The 19,397-nt window shown below is 43.3% G+C and overlaps 1 protein-coding gene across 1 annotated transcript in view; it reads left to right on the forward strand.

The window, feature by feature from the left end:
- The first annotated feature begins 511 nt into the window (after positions 1-511).
- The window catches only part of ATP6V0E1 (ATPase, H+ transporting, lysosomal 9kDa, V0 subunit e1), a 30,119-nt gene continuing 11,233 nt past the window's right edge, over positions 512-19,397 (forward strand). Inside the window, exons 1-2 of the mRNA XM_010851297.1 lie at positions 512-702; positions 7,484-7,531. Of these exons, the coding sequence (XP_010849599.1) occupies positions 599-702; positions 7,484-7,531 (152 nt within the window). The 5' untranslated portion in view covers positions 512-598. The remainder of the gene's footprint in view (positions 703-7,483; positions 7,532-19,397) is intronic.

The following is a 19,397-nucleotide window of genomic DNA, read 5'->3' on the forward strand; positions in this document are numbered from 1 at the left end:
CTGGCACAATCCACGTCATTCAGTAGGGCAGTAGTTAAGAGCACTGGCCTTGAAAATCACACCAACAAAGGTTGAATCTTGGTTTTGCTACTTAGTAGCTATGTGACCCTGAGCAAGATCCTTAACCTCCTTTCTGGGCCTCAGTTTCTTCACCTGCAAAGTGGGGATAATAATTAAACGGCGTCATAGGCTGTCGTGAGGTGTTCAAAACGAAACTCAAGCACTTAAAGCTCATGACCCAGTGGCTACCACACAGAATTCTGAACAGAAACTTACGATGAAGTTCTCTAAATATGCTTCTTGCATAAGAAGATAAGGCTGTAAATAACTACATTTTTCTTATAAGGGCCACCTTCTTATCTGAAAACTTTGCTGAGCCCCTGATGACACACATCTCTAGCTCTGGGGCTCTACAGTGTCTTACACAGCAGGAGCCCGGCGATTTCCCAGCGGAGGGCGGGGCGGAGTCCCGCGCGCGGTCACGTGGAGACGCAGGGGGCGGGCCTTTGCGCGCGCAGGTCCCGCGGCCGGAGTTGACACTTCCGGGTGGGACCCGAGTGCGGCGGCGGGTCCGGGGCTGGCGCTTCCCGCAGCAACCATGGCGTATACCGGCCTCACCGTCCCTCTCATCGTGATGAGCGTGTTCTGGGGCATCGTCGGCTTCCTGGTGCCCTGGTTCATCCCTAAGGGTCCCAACCGGGGGTAAGTGCGCCAGGCCTGCCTGGGGAGGGAAGCGCGGTGAGAACCCGCTGGGCCGGGCGGGGAAAGGGGCGACGGCGCCGGTCGGAGACCTTGCCCGGGTGATCCCGCCCTGCAGTCAGGCCTCGGCCCCCGATCCCCCGGCCGCCCCCCGACTTCCTTGTCGCGGCAGCCGCAGTGTCTCCTAGCCCGAACTGAGGAGGGTGGCCTCCGGCGGATCCTCCTTAGGAAGAAGCTTTAGGGAAATTTTTTCTCCGCACGTCCGTGTGTGGGGACGTTGCCGTCGAAAATGGATGTATCCCTCCTCGAGGAGAAGTTGGGGCTCGTCACCAGACGGCTGTCGCCTTAGCCCCGCTGTCTACCCAAATGAGGCCTCGTTTGCCTACACTTTAAAGGGACGGATCAAATAAATAAAACAGAAATTGACCTCTCTGCCTCACAGGCTGTCGCAGTTGCACAGCACACCCTTGTGCCGCAGCGTGAACCCAGGCCTTGCATCTAGTGGGAGCCAGGAGCTAGTTGGGGCCTGATCTGGAGCGAGGTTAATTACCGAAGATCAGGAGGTATTGTTAAGAAACCCCTGCGTCATACCTTTCGAAGGGCGCTCCCGCACTTGTGTATGAGTGTAACAAGCTCTTAAAATGATTGGTTAAGAAAGACTCCCCCCGCCCCCCGCTCCCCCGACTTCTTGGTTAAATAGAGCTTTATCTGTTTTGTAAGTAAACTTTATTATGGTATGAAATAGTCTTATCTTCAAAGGAGCTTTGGAAACCCTCTTTCTGGTTCCTCTTTGCCTTTTAGTCATTTTTTCTCAGCGGCAAGATCATGTGGGGTGAAGCTTATTATGAATCACAGATTTTGGGGAACACCGTCTCTTGTTTTAGTCTTTGAAACTAATTGGTGACTTCACAGTGCTCTGCATGCATAGTAGGCATTCAGTAAAGGGTTGTTGAGTGATCTGTTGCCTTTATTAAAGGAAAGAAAATGCTCTTAATAGTTTGTGACCTGAACCTCTTTTACTGTCTGGAATAAACTTGTGTTAGACCCGTTCCTTTCATCTAGCTTACAAGTAAATCATAATTTGTTTAAAAAGTAAACATTGTAGGTGAATTTATCATCTGGTTGCATTAGGTCCACCCATTCTGCTCCTCTCTACTCCCCGCCTTGGATGGCATCAGTTATGTAGGGTCATCTTTACAGCCTGTAATAGATGAGAATTCTCAGGTTAGTAAAACAATTTGTGTTAACCAAATTTAATTCCTTGGGCTTGTTTCTCCTGCTAGATTTAGAGAACAAAAGTGCTCTTTTGTTGTGTTTCTGTCTTCAGCTCTTTTGTTGCCCACTGTCTTTCCAGCCTCCATGCTCAGAAAGCGTTTATTAATGTGCTGGTAGCGTTGACCACTTCTTTCTTGAAGTTCCCCATTTGGGGCCCGCTGTGCCCAGCCTTGGGTCTTGATGCCATTGCTCTAACCCAGAGTAATGAAATGCCTCCTGTGGTCCATGGGTTACTCAATTTGTAGTCTTAGGGTTACGATTCACGTTCGACCTGCTAGTAATATGTTATCTGGATTTGATTCATAGCCTCCACCCCAGCCCTTGTTATTTCCTGCTCTTGGCAGGATCGAACAGGTCTTAAAACACAAGGTGTCTCCTAGGAGTTACTGTATTATAGTTTGAGAAACACTGCTCCCAGTTGGATGATCCCTATGACCTTGGATAATTTAACTTTTCCCTGTTCCTGTTTCCTCACTGTAAAATGGAAATATTAGTAGTAAATTATTATCGGTTCTGTTTTACCTCCTGAAAAGACACATTAACGGAAGAGCTGAATTGCTTCAAGGACTCTGGTGAATTTTTAATGCAGGAGAGCATTTCTGATTTGAGAATTGAAAACATCTTCATTAAGGAGATAAGGTGATGTGTAAGAAGGAGAGAAAGGAGTTTTTGCTGTTAAATTTTCTTCTCTGAGATCCCTGCATGTCAAAATGCAGAACTTGGGTGATTAGGATTTCAGGACCTCGTGAAACTGGGGGAAAATGGGGGCAAAAGGGAAAAAGGTCTTCTGAATCTGTGTGTAACCTAAAGCAAGCCCCTTACTGTCATCTTTTCTGCACCGGAAAAAGGGCGGAATACAATGAAGTCTGTACCTGGAATGCTGGTTCCTGACCGATCCTATTCTTTATGATTTTCCACTCTCCTCTTGGAATCCAGAGATTCTCTAAAAACTTGTGGAGGAGGGGGAGGGGGTGGCGACAGAGCGCGGGGATTAGTGTGCCAAGGGTTCACAGCTCCAGTTTTTTCAGACATAACATTGTTAAACATACAGAAAGAGAGAGTAGTGTAAGTGTTACGTAACACCACCTAGATTCAATAATGTTAGCATTCATATCTGCTTTGTATTTGCTTTGTCTCTGAATCCAGGTGTGCATACATACATACATAATTTTGCTGAACCATTTGAGCACACATTGCAGTCATTGTGACACTTTACCCCTAAGCACTTAAGCAGACCATAACGCAGAAAAAAAGCACACCAGGAACTGATATTTTCGTGCTTTTTGGCCATGTCACACCTCTGAGCTTGCGAGATCTTAGTTCCCCAGCACATTGGGCACTCGGAGTCCTAATCACTGGACCAGCAGGGAATTCCCACGAGGGACCTTTGCTCTCCAGTGTCAAATGAATAGTGCAAAGGGGCCTCAGCTGTTCCCATTCTCTGAGATGGCCTTTTGGGGAAGAGGAAGATGGAGGGAGGGGTTCTGGATTGGGGCAGGGGAATGGAAGGAGATGAACAGGAGCTCGGGATGGAGGATAAACAAACATGATGCATTTGGGGACACTAGGGCGCCCACGTTCAGGAGCGAAATGCTGTTTGAAAGTAGAGGGGTGAGGAGGAGGAATGGAGCGAACTGATGACAGGTGAGAAGCTGGACTTGATTTTATAGATCTCCAAACATTTTTATTATGAAACTATCAAAATTTGGTAGTGCAACCCTTAAAGCCTATTTATCTATGTATTATATCATAAGCTTCATGTGTGAGGTACATATTTTGCTGAAGAATGTGCCTTCAGGATACATCCAGAGTCTGACCAGTTCTCACGACCTATACTGCTACCAGGCTGGTCCATAGTGCAACTCTCCTCTAACTGGATTTTCTGCTTTTCACCTTGCTTCCTTTTCCCAAGTCTGTTTTCACCCCACAGAGAGATCCTATTACAGTTTGGATCAGATTTTGTCAGTGTTGTTAGTTGTTTCGTCGGATCTTACTCTTTGCGACCCCATGGACTGTAGCCCACCAGGCTCCTTTGTCCATGGAATTCTCTAGGCAAGAATACTGCAGTGGGTTGCCATTCCCTTCTCCAGGGGATCTTTCCAATCCAGGGATCAAACCCGGGTCTCCTGCATTGCAGGCAGATTCTGTACCATCTGAGCCACCAGGGAAGCCCCATTTTGTCAGTCCTCTCCTCAAATCCCTCCAAAATAGCTTCCCTTTTCCTTTCAGAGGCTGTAAGATACCTCTGACCTCACTTCCTGCCAGGCTCTCCTTGCTGTGCTCAGCCACCCAGGCCTCTGTCCTCTTTGAACCTGATACCCTCTCACCAGGAGCCTTTTCTTTGCTAAACTTCATCCCTTTTGTTTTCTCCTCTCTCTCCAGAGCCTGGTACATGCAGGACACTGAGTCTGTTGAATGAGTGAATGGACAAGCCAATGTATTAACCACAGGGGGGAAAAATATATATGTGTGTGTCTATATGTATGTATATACACACACACGGGGGGGGGAAATATATATGTGTGTGTCTATATGTATGTATACACACACAGGGGGGGAAAATATATATGTGTGTGTCTATATGTATGTATACACACACACACACGGGAGAAAAATATATATGTGTGTGTCTATATATATGTATACACACACACACGGGGGAAAATATATATGTGTGTGTCTATATGTATGTATACACACACACACAGGGGGGAAAATACATATGTGTGTGTCTATATGTATGTATACACACACACGCATGCACGCACACACACATGCACAGAATTTCTAAAGGATAAGTTAAACTCATCACATGTAGGAGTTGTGATATTTGCTCCCTTCCTTCTAGGAGATAGTCTTGCGTATTCTGTGGGGTGTGGAGATGCCATAATTGGAAATCATTCTTACAGATGATGGGCGTGCCTTAAAGGTGTTAAGGACTTCCTTGGTGTTCCAGTGGCTAACACTCCATGTTCCCAATGCAGGCTACCCAGTTCAATCCCTGGTCAGGGAACTAGATTCCACATACCGCAATTAAGACCGAGAACAGCCAAAAAACAAAGAACTAATCCTTGTCGGTTGGTGACTGCAGGTGCAGGGGCGGTATGAGCAAGGAGATGACGAATCTGAGGGATGGAAGTGGTGGAACTTTTCGGGAGTAGGAGATTTCAAAGGGGAGCCTTTAGAAAGAGAAAGTGAAAAGAATATCACAAGTTGGGTTTTTTAAAATGTCAGAGTTCAACTGCTCAAAGATCCAGGTTTAACTGTTTTTCGGAAAGAAATGGACATGGGGAGAGATCAAGGCTAAAAAGCATAGTATCATTTCATTGCAGAGAATACTACCAGGTAGGGCGGTTACTTGGGGATCAAAGCTAATTACTGCTGCAGCCTTGTGTGTTCAGTTTTAGATGGGTTTGGAATAGACCTGTAAACTGTGGCATCAGTACCATTCAGTTCAGCTCAGTTCAGTCGCTCAGTCGTGTCCGACTCTTGCCACCCCATGAATCACAGCACACCAGGCCTCCCTGTGCATCACCAACTCCCGGAGTTCTCTCAGATTCACGTCCATCGAGTCGGTGATGCCATCCAGCCATCTCATCCTCTGTCGTCCCCTTCTCCTCCTGCCCCCAATCCCTCCCAGCATCAGAGTCTTTTCCGATGAGTCAACTCTTCGCGTGAGGTGGCCAAAGTACTGGAGTTTCAGCTTTAGCATCACTCCTTCCAAAGAACCCCCAGGACTGATCTCCTTTAGAATGGACTGGTTGGATCTCCTTGCAGTCCAAGGGACTCTCAAGAGTCTTCTCCAACACCACAGTTCAAAAGCATCAGTTCTTCGGCACTCAGCCTTCTTCACAGTCCAACTCTCACATCCATACATGACCACAGGAAAAACCATAGCCTTGACTAGACGGACCTTTGTTGGCAAAGTAATGTCTCTGCTTTTGAATATGCTATCTAGGTTGGTCATAACTTTCCTTCCAAGGAGTAAGCATCTTTTAATTTCATGGCTGCAGTCACCATCTGCAGCGATTTTGGAGCCCCGAAAAATAAAGTCTGACACTGTTTCCACTGTTTCCCCATCTATTTCCCATGAAGTGATGGGACCGGATGCCATGATCTTCGTTTTCTGAATGTTGAGCTTTGAGCCAACTTTTTCACTCTCCACTTTCGCTTTCATCAAGAGGCTTTTTAGTTCCTCTTCACTTTCTGCCATAAGGGTGGTGTCATCTGCGTATCTGGGGTTATTGATATTTCTCCCGGCAATCTTGATTCCAGCTTGTGCTTCTTCCAGCCCAGCGTTTCTCATGATGTACTCTGCATATAAGTTAAATAAGCAGGGTGGCAATATACAGCCTTGACATACTCCTTTTCCTATTTGGAGCCAGTCTGTTGTTCCGTGTCCAGTTCTAACCATTGCTTCCTGACCTGCATATAGGTTTTTCAAGAGGCCAGTCAGGTGGTCTGGTACTCCCATCTCTTTCAGAATTTCCCACAGTTTATTGTGATCCGCACAGTCAGAGGCTTTGGCACAGTCAGTAAAGCAGAAATAGATGTTTTTCTGGAACTCTCTTGCTTTTTCCATGATCCAGCGAATGTTGGCAATTTGACCTCTGGTTCTTCTGCCTTTTCTAAAACCAGCTTGAACATCTGGAAGTTCACTATTGCTGAAGCCTGGCTTGGAGAATTTTGAGCATTACTTTACTAGCGTGTGAGATGAGTGCAATTGTGCTGTAGTTTGAGCATTCTTTCGCATTGCCTTTCCTTGGGATTGGAATGAAAACTGACCTTTTCCAGTCCTATGGCCACTGCTGAGTTTTCCAAATTTGCTGGCATATTGAGTGCAGCACTTTCACAGCATCATCTTTCAGGATTTGAAATAGCTCAACTGGAATTCCATCACCTCCTCTAGCTTTGTTTGTAGTGATGCTTTCTAAGGCCCACTTAACTTCACATTCCAGGATGTCTGGCTCTAGGTGAGTGATCACACCATTGTGAGTATCTTGGTCGTGAAGATCTTTTTTGTGTAGTTCTTCTGTGTATTCTTGCCACCTCTTCTTAATATCTTCTGCTTCTGTTAGGTCCATACCACTTCTGTCGTTTATCAAGCCCATCTTTGCATGAAATGTTCCCTTGGTATCTCTAATTTTCTTGAAGAGATCTCTAGTCTTTCCCATTCTGTTGTTTTCCTCTATTTCTTTGCATTGATTGCTGAGGAAGGCTTTCTTATCTCTTCTTGCTATTCTTTGGAACTCTCATTCAAATGCTTATATCTTTCCTTTTCTCCTTTGCTTTTCGCTTCTCTTCACATTCCCTTATATACAAATGTTAATGACTTACGTAGAATTCTGCCGATTGCGCGCAGGGCACACTGATGTCTACTGGTGTTTTAGCAGATCAGAGCCATTTTCCTAGAGTGCAGTCCTTGCCAGCTTGATCACTTGGGAAGGGAGCTTAAACCCCTACAACTTTTGCAGAGTTATCTAATGATTGCACTGTTTTTTTCCCCCAGAGTTATCATCACTATGTTGGTGACCTGTTCAGTTTGCTGCTATCTCTTGTAAGTAGTTTATTTCTAAAATAATAATCGGTTATTTCTGGTATTTATCATATGTGTGATTAAAAGTTAAGTAAGTGGTTATCAAGTTAAGTTTCATTGTTATCAAGTTAAGTTTGGTTAAGTTAAGGTTATCAAGAAACTTGACCAAGTTAAATTTCATGGTTATCATGAAACTTTATACTTTTGTTTAATTGGGGTTTGTTCTTGGTGTAACATCCAGAAATAGTAACTTAAGATTGGAAAGAAGATATTTTCCTATGTTCAGTATGTTACCTAAGAATTGTGCGGATGCCCAGTTCTGGCAATACAGGTGTAATTTATTTGGCACTTATTTCAATCATGTAATTAGCTGGAAATTGTCTTCATACGGCTTTAGATTTTACTTCCGTGAAGTATCTGAGCCTATTCTTTTCACTTAAATATCGTGTTATGAAGCCAGTAAAGCCATTCTTTACTATGACTTTTGTTTATCTCATGAATAGACATTAAACTGGAATTGTAATCCAGAGAAAGGGTAATCTTTTAAAGTAATTAACTATGCACTGTATCAAAGTATGATAATAATTGGCTTCTGATTTGAATAGATGGTATCAACTGTTGAGTGAAAGCTTTAGGATATATGAAGTCATTTCTCAACATATATTTTTGAAATACTGTTAGAAATGGCAAAACAGCATTTGAAGTATTCTGTTGTTGTTTTTTTAAATTTTATTTGTGTATTTATTTATTTATTCTTTCGGCCACACTGAGTAGCCTGTGGGATCTTAGTTCCCCAACCAGGGATTGAACCCATGCTCCCTGTGTTGGGAGCTTGGAGTCTTAACCACTGAACTGCCAAGGATGTCCCTCTTTTTTAAAACTGAGATATATTTCACATACCATAAAATTTATCCTTTTAGGGATTGATTGGTTTAAAACCAGCAGTTCTTTTTCATGAAAGAGAGCTTGCTGGTTTCCTGAGACTTCCTTGTATGGAAAAGTGTTGGTGATGGCCGGCTGCTGTTTAGTGCTCACATATGGTGGGAGCAGCTCTTCTGATCCTATGACCAAAAGCTGTGGTTCTCTGTGGCTCTGAATCTGAATTTCTTATATCCTGGGGCTTTTGCATTGAGGTTTTTCAAAGAGGTTTGTGGGTAGGAGCCAATGCTAGTTATTGGCATACATCAAAATCTGCCCCTGTCAAAGAGTTAAATTACCATGAATTTTGGCTGTCTGGCCATTAGAATACTTGCTTAAGTGCAGCTTGCGGTGTTTAAAGCTGAATCATATAGCATGATGGAAGTGTGGCTGAGGGTGATGTTTAACTGCCTTGACACGCAGGCTTAGATAATGAGACTTTGTGCGGTTGCCTTGTTTTAGTCTTTTCTTTTTAGAAAGGTGAAGAGGCTTTTTTGGGTCTTCCCCGAAAGACCTGAAGTGTGAAACATTTCACACTTCCCCAGAATGGAAGTCTGACAGGTAGTGAATAGAGGACGTTCTTATTCTAGCTGTGTTTAGCTCTAAAGAGTAAATGAGAAGTACTTGCATCAACAATTCCTCATCTAAGTAGGGGTGATTGAGTACCAGCCTGTCCTACCTAATCAAATGCCCTCTAGAAATTCCAGCAAGGGAGCTCTTTATCAATCCAGGAGCCAAGGAGTGGTCCTGTGATTGAAAAAGCTTTTTTTTCATTCCTTTGATCTCTGCTGCATGAGCAGTAAGGTTGGTGGTAGGATCTTAAAAGAGAGAGAAAATTATTGTACAGAGGAATGACTTGAGATTAAACAAAAATGAGGCAAAAGTGTTCTGTGACTTTCTGGTCCTCCACGATCTTTGAAATCTGGTTAATTTCCTGGATATTCTCTTTAAAACAGGCAGGAGACCTTTCCAATTAGTCTCATGCCTCATGTCTTCATTTTCAAGTATAAAATACAATAACTGGACTTGGTTGGAAATTATGTTACTTTGAGTCTTGGTGACTTAGTTGAGAACTGGTTGAGCCTTGCCTCTTGCTGTCTAGGTTTTCCTTTGTCCCAGTGTGCTGGCGGCGGCTTTGTTGCCAGTGGGTCAGTACTGTCATCAGTGTGTTAATAAAGGTAGTTAGTACACAGTGTTGCAACATTGAATGCTTCCAGAGGCCATTTTATGGGGAAATGAGCTGGGTGGTATAGACTTCATGCAATTTCTTTTTAAGGTTCTCTTTTTTTCTTTTTAAATTTTATTTATTTGTGGCTGTGCTCGGTCTTGTTGCTGTGAGGGCTTTTCTCCAGTTGTGGTGAGCAGTCTCCTCTCAGGCTGCAGTCAGTGGGCTTCTCGTTTCGATGGTTTGTCTGATTGGGGAGCACAGGCTGTAGGTGCAGGGGCTTCGGTAGCCGTGGCGGCAGGCTCAGTACTTGGGACTCCGGGGCTCTGGAGCACTGGCGTGGTAGCTGTGGCCCACGGGCTTAGTCGCTCTGCGGCGTGTGAAACCTTCCCAGAGCAGGGAGTGACTCTGTCTCTCCTGCGTGAGCAGGCGGTTCTTCACCAGTGAGCCACCAGGGAAGCCTGTATGCAACTGTGTTTTTCTTGTTTCTTTGAAATTTGATCATTTATCCTATTTACAAAATATCTGCCTGAAACCTGCAGACGGAATTCAAATTCCAAATAGTTTACACACCTTATTCTACACAGGGGTGTGATTCTGTAATACATTTAATTTGAAATTCAAAGGGACCTTTACTGTTTGGCACTATACATACAGTTTCTTGAACATACCTCGTTTATAGTAAGACATGCCCAAAGAAACTAGATTTCCTAAACAAAGCTATGTTTTGAAATAGTCATAGGCTTTTGAATTGCCTTCTGTTTGTGGCATTCTTCCCTCTTTCCAGTTTGTTCTAGTCCAAGGTTAGATTCCATGGGGTGTACCTTGTTTGAGTTCTGAATAAATCAGGATCTCTGCCAGAACAGCCAGCTTGTGTTACTAGTTCAGCAGAGGAAAGCCTGAACGCTCTAAATATGGTTCCCTCTCTGAGGCGCAGGATCACTTTTGTTTCTTAAGCAGACAGGCCTTTTAGTTACTACTCTATACCTTCTCTTGGTCTTAGATTAGTTGTTAATTTGAGTTATGTTGTAGCTTACCCTAAGTCACAGAACTCACATCTTCAGAGTAAATTAGAAATTTAGTATTATATTGTGAAGGTGCAAGCACTTGACTAATTGTAAATCTTACCTGCAGAGTGACAGAGAAAAAGAAATGTTGACCAGGAGACCAGAAGACGTTAATTCTGCTACGTTGAGTAATATTTGACCTGATTATGTTGTAGTATGGTTTGCTGAATTTTTGAATATGATGATGCTGTGTGTGAAAATTTGCAATGAAGAATAAGAAAAATGTATTATTATCAGTGATTTTTAAAAATTATTTTTTTAAATAACTGTATTTGTGTATTTATTTTTGACGGTGCTGGGTCTTCATGACTGTCCTAGGGCTCTGGTTGCAGCGGGCGGGGCTGCTCTTCTTTGAGGCTAGAGGGCTTCTCACTGCGGAGGCTTCTCTTGTTGCGGAGCACAGGCTCTAAGGCGCTATAATCATGGGTTTTTCTATTTCTCTTTAAAAGAAAGATCCTTGTTTGTTTCATATGTTTTACAGCTCTGTTATTAGAAGGATGCATATATATGATTGTCATATGTCTTCTGATGAATTAACATTTCTGACATTATCAGATATCTTTATCCTTGGTAATACTCCTTAACTCAATTTTTACTCTGTCTTATTTATATCAAAAATTGTACCGCTTTTCCTGTGTTCATTATATCTGTGTCTTTATATTTAGAACATGCCCTTTTGAAGACGGTATACTGCTTGGGTTTACTATTTCTTCTATTTTGACTGTCTGCCTTTTGGCAAAGGGATATTCCTTACACAATTAATGTAAGTAATGTATCGATTATAGCTAGGTTTGGGTTCACTGTTTTGTTCATTGTTTTCTGTTTGGCTCAACTCATTTGTGCTCCTCTGTCCTTTTATGCGTTCCTTTAAGTTAAGGGAATATTTTGAGTATTCTGTTTTAATTCCTTCAGGGCATTTAGCTATTCTTTTGTATTTTTCTCCCCCTCCCCTTTATTTTATGTATTTATTTTTATTTTTAAAATTTTTTCTGTGCTGGATCTTCACTGCAAGTAGACTGTCTCTAGCTGTGGGCTTTGTGGGGGCTTCTCTTGCTGTGGCGCTCAGGGTTAGCAGTTGTGGCATGGAAGCTCTCTGGGCAGGCTCTCTAGTTACTGGATGTGGGATCTTAGTTGCTGGACCAGGGATCAAGCTCATGTCCCTTGCTTTGGAAGGTGGATTTTTAACCACTGGGCGTCCAGGGAAGTCCCCATTCTCATTTTTGAAGGATTTTTTTTTTCTTTCAGCCTGTTTTAAAGGTGCTCTTCCATTATCATCTGTCCTCCATTATTTCTGCTGAGAACTCAGCTGTAATTTGAATAATTGTTCCTTATGCATTCTTTGTGCTCTGAATGTTATCAAGATTTTCTCTTTATTTTTGCTTTTCAGTATAAATTCTGCTATGATGTACATAGGTGTGGTTTTGTTTGAATTTATTCTGGTTGGGTTTGCTGAGCTATTGGATCTTAACTGTTTTCCACCAAATTTGAGAAAATTTCAGTCTATATTCTTTTTTTTTTTTTTGCTCTATTCATTCTCCTTCTGAGACTACAATTCCACATATGGTAGACTTTGATTTTCTTTTCAATGTTTTTTCCTGTTTCTCCAGATTGGATAAGTTCTGTTGATTTTTCATCAGGTTCACTATTTCTCCTATCGTCTCCAACCTATGGTAAACCCATCCAAATATTCTTCAGTTCATATAGTAAACTTTTTTGTTCTAGAATTTTTATTTGGTTCTTTATTGATGTTTTAATTTAGTTGCTGAGATTCTCAATCTGTTCATTCTTTATAGCCAATTTGTCTTCTAAGTCTTTAAACATATTTATAATGCTGTTTTGTTTTGTGTTTATTCTAGAACAATAAACGCCTTTATTACATGAGCTAGCATAGGAAGGAGGAGGATTTATTTGCCTTTCTGTGCCTTGATTTCCCTCACATAGAACTCTAGCTCCTTGCCCTCTAGCACGCAGCCATTTGTAGGCCAGATTTGGGCTTTCCTCATCTGCAATGCAGGAGACCCTGGTTCGATTCCTGAGTCAGGAAGATCTGTTGGAGAAGAGATAGGCTACCCACTCCAATAATCTTGGGTGGGTAAATCCCGGGTGGCTCAGCTGATAAAGAATCCACCTGCAATTGGGAGACCTGAGTTTGATCCCTGGGCCAGAAAGATCCCCCTGGAGAAGGGAAAGGCTACCCACTCCAATATTCTGGCCTGGAGAATTCCATGAACTGTATAGTCCATGGGGTCCCAAAGAGTTGGACATGACTGAACGACTTTCACTTTCACTTTCTGCTTAAGAGACATTACCTTTTGGAGGGGTGCACCTCATATGCATTTGGCATGGGGAAGTTTCCTGACTAGGGATCGAACCTGTGCCCCCTGCTGTGGAAGCACAGAGTCTTAACCACTGGACTGCCAGGGAAGTCAGAGAAACATTACCTTTTAACTGCAGCTTCTATATAATTTTGGACTCAGCTTTTGTCAATTCCTTTGTCCTTGACTGTTGATTATATTTCTTGGGTTCTTTTGCCTGTGTATTTTTTACTAAATGCTAGATATTGAATCTAGCTAGATATTTACTAAAGCTAGATACAGATCACTGGGAAAGACCCAATGCTGGGAAAGATTGAGGGCAAAAGGAGAACGGGGCAGCCGAGGATGAGATGGTTAGATAGCATCACGGACATGAATCTGAGCAAACTCTGGGAGATTGTGAAGGACAGGGGAGCCTGGTTGCAAAGAGTCAGACATGAGTTAACGACTGAGCAACAACAAGATATTGTAGAATTCTGGATTCTACTTAAATTATTAATTGATCACCTTAAACCTGTGGAAGGTTGGTTTTACCCTTTGTTGGGGTAGATCTATTTCAGTTTTGCCCTTAGAGTGAGTTCTCCATTAAGATGTGGCCCTTCTGGGGTTTCAGTGGAAAGTTTGAGGTGTTTCAAGCCCCTCTAACTTCAGACTCCAAGTTCTCTTTCTCTGTCACACACAGCAGCAGCAGTTTCTGCTCTGTCTTTTCGGCCCTCAGGGTGTTTTCCACCAGCACTTGGCATTTGCATGCTTGCTTCCGGGATGAGCCAAGGAGTTAAGGGGAATTTAAACATGTTTTGGGACCCTTGTGACATCTTTTTTGAGGTTTCCCCTCTTAATTTCCAACTGCTCTGGCAGCTCTGAACTTACCTTTTGATACCTCAAGTCAAGAAGACTGCAGTGTTTTGCTTGAGCGTCACATAGACTGGACAGTGTCCTCTGGGGAAATGCTGTATAAAAGTTCCTTGTTTCTTTCAAGGATTGAATCTCTTCAGACTCTACCTGCTTTGGACACTCTCTAGTACCATTAATTAGTTATTTTTTTGTATTTTGTTCAGAGTTTATAATTACTGTCTATAGAATGAGTCTGATACCAGCTGCTGCTGCTAAGTCGCTTCAGTCGTGTCCGACTCTGTGTGACCCTATAGACGGCAGCCCACCAGGCTCCCCCGTCCCTGGGATTCTCCAGGCAAGAACACTGGAGTGGGTTGCCATTTCCTTCTCCAGTGCATGCGAATGAAAAGTGAAAGTGAAGTTGCTCAGTCGTTTCCGACTCTTAGCGACCCCATGGACTGTAGCCACCAGGCTCTTCCATCCATGGGATTTTCTAGGCAAGAGCACTGGAGTGGGGTGCCATTGCCTTCTCCGCTGATATAAGCTACTTATTACCAAAACCAGAACATTACCTATTGACTTTTTTTTCTGTTCAAGTATTATAGTTTTTCATTTCTGTAGAAGTTCTTTTTGCTGTTATTATAGTTTTGTTTTCCTTTCCTGTCTTCCCCTTTCTTTCGCCTCTCCCTTTCTTTTCCCTGCATATATTTTAAGTGTATCTTATTTCTTAAAAAATAGTAGGCAGTTTATCTATAGTCTGTATCTGATAATTCCATTATCTGAAGTCCTCGCAGGTTTATATCTGCTTTTGCTGTCTCTCACTCATGGTGCCTTGTTTCCATATGCATTTAGTTATATTTGACTGTCATGTGTTCATTTTCCCTATAGATGTTTGTTTGCTTTTTGGCTGCGCCTTGTGGCTTGCAGGATCTTAGTTCCCTTACCAGAGGTTGAACCTGGGCCCTGGGCAGTGAAAAAAGCACGGAGTCTAACCACCAGACCACCAAGGAATCCCCTGTTTTCTCTAGTTTTATTTGTATGACTTCTTTGAGGCCTGGTATGAAGGTGGGCTCCTCCAGAAAGGATTTACATTGCTTCTACCAGGTGCCTAAGGCCATCAGCAGAGTGTCATTAAATTAAGTAAAATTCTCAGTATATTCTTTTTTAAAACCATTGGCTTCTCTGGTGGCTCAGCAGTAAAGAATCCCCCTGCCAGTGCAGGAGATGCAGGTTTGATTCCTGGGTCAGGAAGATTCCCCTGGAGAAGGAAATGGCAAACTGCTCCAGTATTCTTATCTGGAGAATCCCGTAGACAGAGGAGCCTAGTGAGCTACAGTCCAGGGGCTCACAAAAGAGTTGGACACAACTTAGTGACTAAACAAACAAAAAAACAGCAAGTATGAATTTGAGCTGGCAGACTTTCATGAAGACTAATTCTCTGGGCAGTGTTTTTCTCCCTCCTGCTTGGTATTGGTCTCTGAGACAGTGTATTTTCCTAGCATTCTACTCAGGGGTGTTCTTTGATTTATTTATCCTTCCCTTCAGACAGAGAGAACGCTTTGGGGTCTTAGCTTTTTAGGGGGTATGCATGAAACTTTTGTTAGACCCTCTACCTTGAATGGGCCATGAGCTTTGTCTACCGTTTTTCATGTCCTGTGAGGTCTGAAAACAGAAGCACAAGTTAATCTGGGTTAGTATATGCTCTCAGAGTATGGAAAGCAACCCGTAGTCACTTTATTTCCCTCTGAGGAGTATTTGCCTTCGCTTAGTTTTTTTGGTCTGAGACTTGCTTACATTTCTCTCGTGGATGTGTGTGAAGTATTAGGATGTCTTGACTTGTTGATAGTGGAAAGGAAATCTAGGTATCTGGCCCAGCATATTATTATTATGTACTTTATGAGAAAATCTGTTTATCTTATTCTGACCATATAATCTTTTTATTTATAATTTGGTAGATAAGAGAATTTGAACTGAAAGGCCTAGTATAGAAAGTATGGAAGTAAAAAGGAAAGATAATTCAAATTCAGAGCTGTCAAAAATAGGGCATATTCCTGTTTTGCCCTGTAGTAGTGAAAGGGCTGTAGCAGAGATAGTTGGCTTCAGGCTAATGGAAACTAAGTTTGTAGCTTCTCTGGATCTTGGGGTCCTCTTCCAGACTCCCATGACTGTGGAAGAATAGCGTTCTGTTTCCTTGGCTGGGTTTCAGTTTGGGGCTGCCCTCAGCTCATGGATGCCATCCACATTCCTTGCCCTTCCATTGTCAAAGCTAGCAAGAGAGAATCTTCCTTTCTGCCCGGTCCTTCTCATCCTCTAGCAGCCTGGGTTCAGTAGGAGGTAGAAACCATACAGTAGATTAAACACAGGAAGTTTACTGTAACTGTGCACAGTGGCAGAAGAGCAACCATAAGAGAGAAGGGAACTCTGCCTGGCACCTGAGGGCTCAGGGGAGACAAGGACGGGCACAGACAACTGGGAGAGGGTCCAGACCTTGTTGGAGAAGGCATAGTTCAGCCCACCAGAGAGCGGAGAAATTCATTGGTTTGGCCAGGCTGGAGTTGGCCTGGAGTTGCTGGGCAAACACTTGGCCACACTCCGGAGCACAGGCGGGAGAGCGGGCATGGGAGATCAGTGACCTGGGTGTGTGTTGGGAATCCTTGCGACCCTATGAGCAGAAGGACCTTGAAGCATGTAGTCCAAGCAGGGGCTCTGGGTTCCATGTTGAGAGGGCTGCAGAAAGGTTATTTCCAGGCCTCGCCTCTACCTCGAAGAATGACCATGCCCTGGGCTAGAGCCTTGCAGGTTCCACCAGGTGGCCTCACACCCACTCCCCCAGCTTCTGGCCCTTGCCTGCCGTGCCCCTCCAGCGCCGTCTGCTGAGGAAGCTTGACATCATGCTCACTTTAAAGGAGAAAAAGGAACTCATTTGTTTACTACAGAGCTCTTATTACAGGGTGCATTACAAGATGACTGGCAATAAATTAATAAATGGTATATGCACTCCATATGTCCTTGGTCAGGAAGACTCCTGTCTCTTTTAGGAGCTCACCTGATTAGGTCAAGCCCACTCAGTAATTTCTCTTCCTTTTCTCTTTTTTTAATCGAAATACGGGCTTCCCAGGTGGCTCAACGGTGAAGAATCCCCCTGCCAGTGCAGGAGATGCAGGTTCGATCTCTGGGTCAGGAAGATCCTCTGGAGCAGGAAATGGCAACCCAGTCCAGTATTCTTGCCTGGAAGATCCCCTGGCAGACTATAGTTCATGAGGTCACAAAAAGTCAGACACAGCTGAGCACACATACAGTTGATTTCTAGTGTTTTAGGTGTACGGCAAAGTGACTCAGTTATACGTGCACGTACATATATTCTTTTTCAGATTATTTTGCATTGTAAGTTACTACAAGATGTTGACTATAGTTTCCTGTGCTATGTATTAATAGTAGTTCCTTGCTGATTATCTATTTTACATATAATAGTGTGTATCTGTTAAGCTCTTAATTTATCCCTCTCCTCCTTTCCCCTTTGGTAACCATATGCTTGTTTTCTGTTTATGAGTTTATTTCTGTTTTGCAAAGCAGTTCCTGCGTATAAACTTTTAGATTCCTGTGTATCATACTAAGTAAGTCTGACTGACTTAGTATGATAACTTCCAGGTCCCTCCACGTTGCTGCACATGGCATCATTTCATTCTTTTTTATGGCCGAATAATATTTGTGTGTGTGTGTACCACATCTTCTTTATCCATTTATCTGTTGATGGAAATTTCCCTTTCTTAAAGCGAGCTATATATATATATTTTTTTGAGGTATAGTGGATGTATAATATTATGTTTCAGGTGTACAGCATGGTGATTCATAATGTTTAAAGGTTACGTTTCATTTATAGTTATTATCAAATGTTGGCCATATTCCCTGTGTTGTAGAGTACATCCCTGTAGCTAATTTTGTACATAATGGTTTGTATGTCTTAATTCCCTACCTTTGTAATGCCCCTCCCCTCCCCTCTCCCCACTGGTAACCACTGTTTTGTTCTCTGTATCTGTGAGTCTGTTTCTGTTTTATATTCACTAGTTCGTTTTATTTTTTAAATTCCACCTGTAAGTGATGCCCAGTATTTGTCTCTCCCTGTCAAGGCAGCTGTATCTTACAGCATAATCTAATCATGGCGGTGTTCTCCCATCATATCCGCCACCCCCTGTTTATACAGGTGTATATGCAAGGGGATGGGAATTTGGGGGCACTGTCTTAGACTTCTGCCTCATGCAGGCTGGGTGGGGGTGGGAGAGGAGGTGGGGATGAGCATGACTCAGTGCTGCCTGAGAAACTCCTCAGTAGAGTAAAATAGGTTGTATTTCATTCTGTGGCTTGAATACAGTTTTAGCTGTCTCACAGAGAAAAAGAAGAAATGACTAGTATTTATTGAACATCTATTTGTCAGCTACTACAAGAGCACTTTCGTTTATTATTCCTTTGGTTCTTAACATCTTAGGGCAGGGATTATTATCTTCGTTTTACACAGAGGAAAACTGAGGCTCGGGGTTGAAGGTCAGGTACCTAGAGTCACTCCACTTATTTTTATTAATATTTATTTATTTGGCCACACCAGGTCTTAGTTGCAACATACAGGATCTTTATTTGTGGCCCGTGAACTCTTAGTTGCAGGCGTGTGGCATCTAGTTCCCTGACCATCCACTAATTTTTGATGTAGTTAAAATTGAATCTAACCCTATCTAATACTGAATTCCATGCTTTCTAATAGTATCTAATAACATCACTGCCCTTGAAAAAATTTGCGTCACTGGACTGGAATGAGGGTGTTTGACAGAAGTATCTCAGTAGAGACAGAGCAAGTCACGTCTCTGCTGCCTCTTAAGGGGCCCTTGCTGCAGGGAACGCGGAAGGGAAGCCCTAGCCCGGCTCCCCTTTTCCGACAGGGAAGCTGAGCCGCTGTCTGCTTGACCTGAGCGTCACCGGGAAATAGCCATGCCTGTGTTCCCTGTTCTCTTATCTGAACGTGGAACAGAAGAACAAAGCAGGATTTTGAGCGAGCTCGGTATAGCCTTTTCTGTGGGGAGGAGGTATTTTGTGCTTGAAGAATTCTAATGACCAAGAGTTGAGCTCATGATCAGTGGCCAGGAGTGTTTGTAGATGAATACCCTATTCCTCTCTCTTCCAAAGCAGGCTCCACCACTCTTGGTTTGTCTCTCATAAGCTCCTGAACCCCGGGGTGGGGGTGGGGGCGGGGCCCCTCGACCGAGATTCCTTTTGGCACCCTTCGGGCCGACATTGGAGCGTGGCATTCATAAAGAATTGTGGGATAAAAGAGGAACTCTAAGCTGCCCGATGTGTTTCGTCTGTAATGCCCCATGGAAGCAACCCAGTATCATGGGACTCAAGTCCTGAGTTCCCTTTCCAGCTCTTTCCCTGTTCGCCACGGGAGTATTAAGCTCCCGAGGACATAGTTTCTTTATTGTTAAAATGAGGGAGGTGAACTTGACCTCTGGTCCATTCCAGCGCCACTGTTGTCTGAAAGATGTTACTGCTGTCGCTTCCCCGGTAGTTTGAATAAGCTCAGAAGGTTAGTTATTAGGCTG

The sequence above is a fragment of the Bison bison genome, unplaced genomic scaffold, assembly GCF_000754665.1.
Source record: "Bison bison bison isolate TAMUID 2011002044 unplaced genomic scaffold, Bison_UMD1.0 scf7180017864301, whole genome shotgun sequence".
NCBI lineage: Eukaryota > Metazoa > Chordata > Mammalia > Artiodactyla > Bovidae > Bison > Bison bison.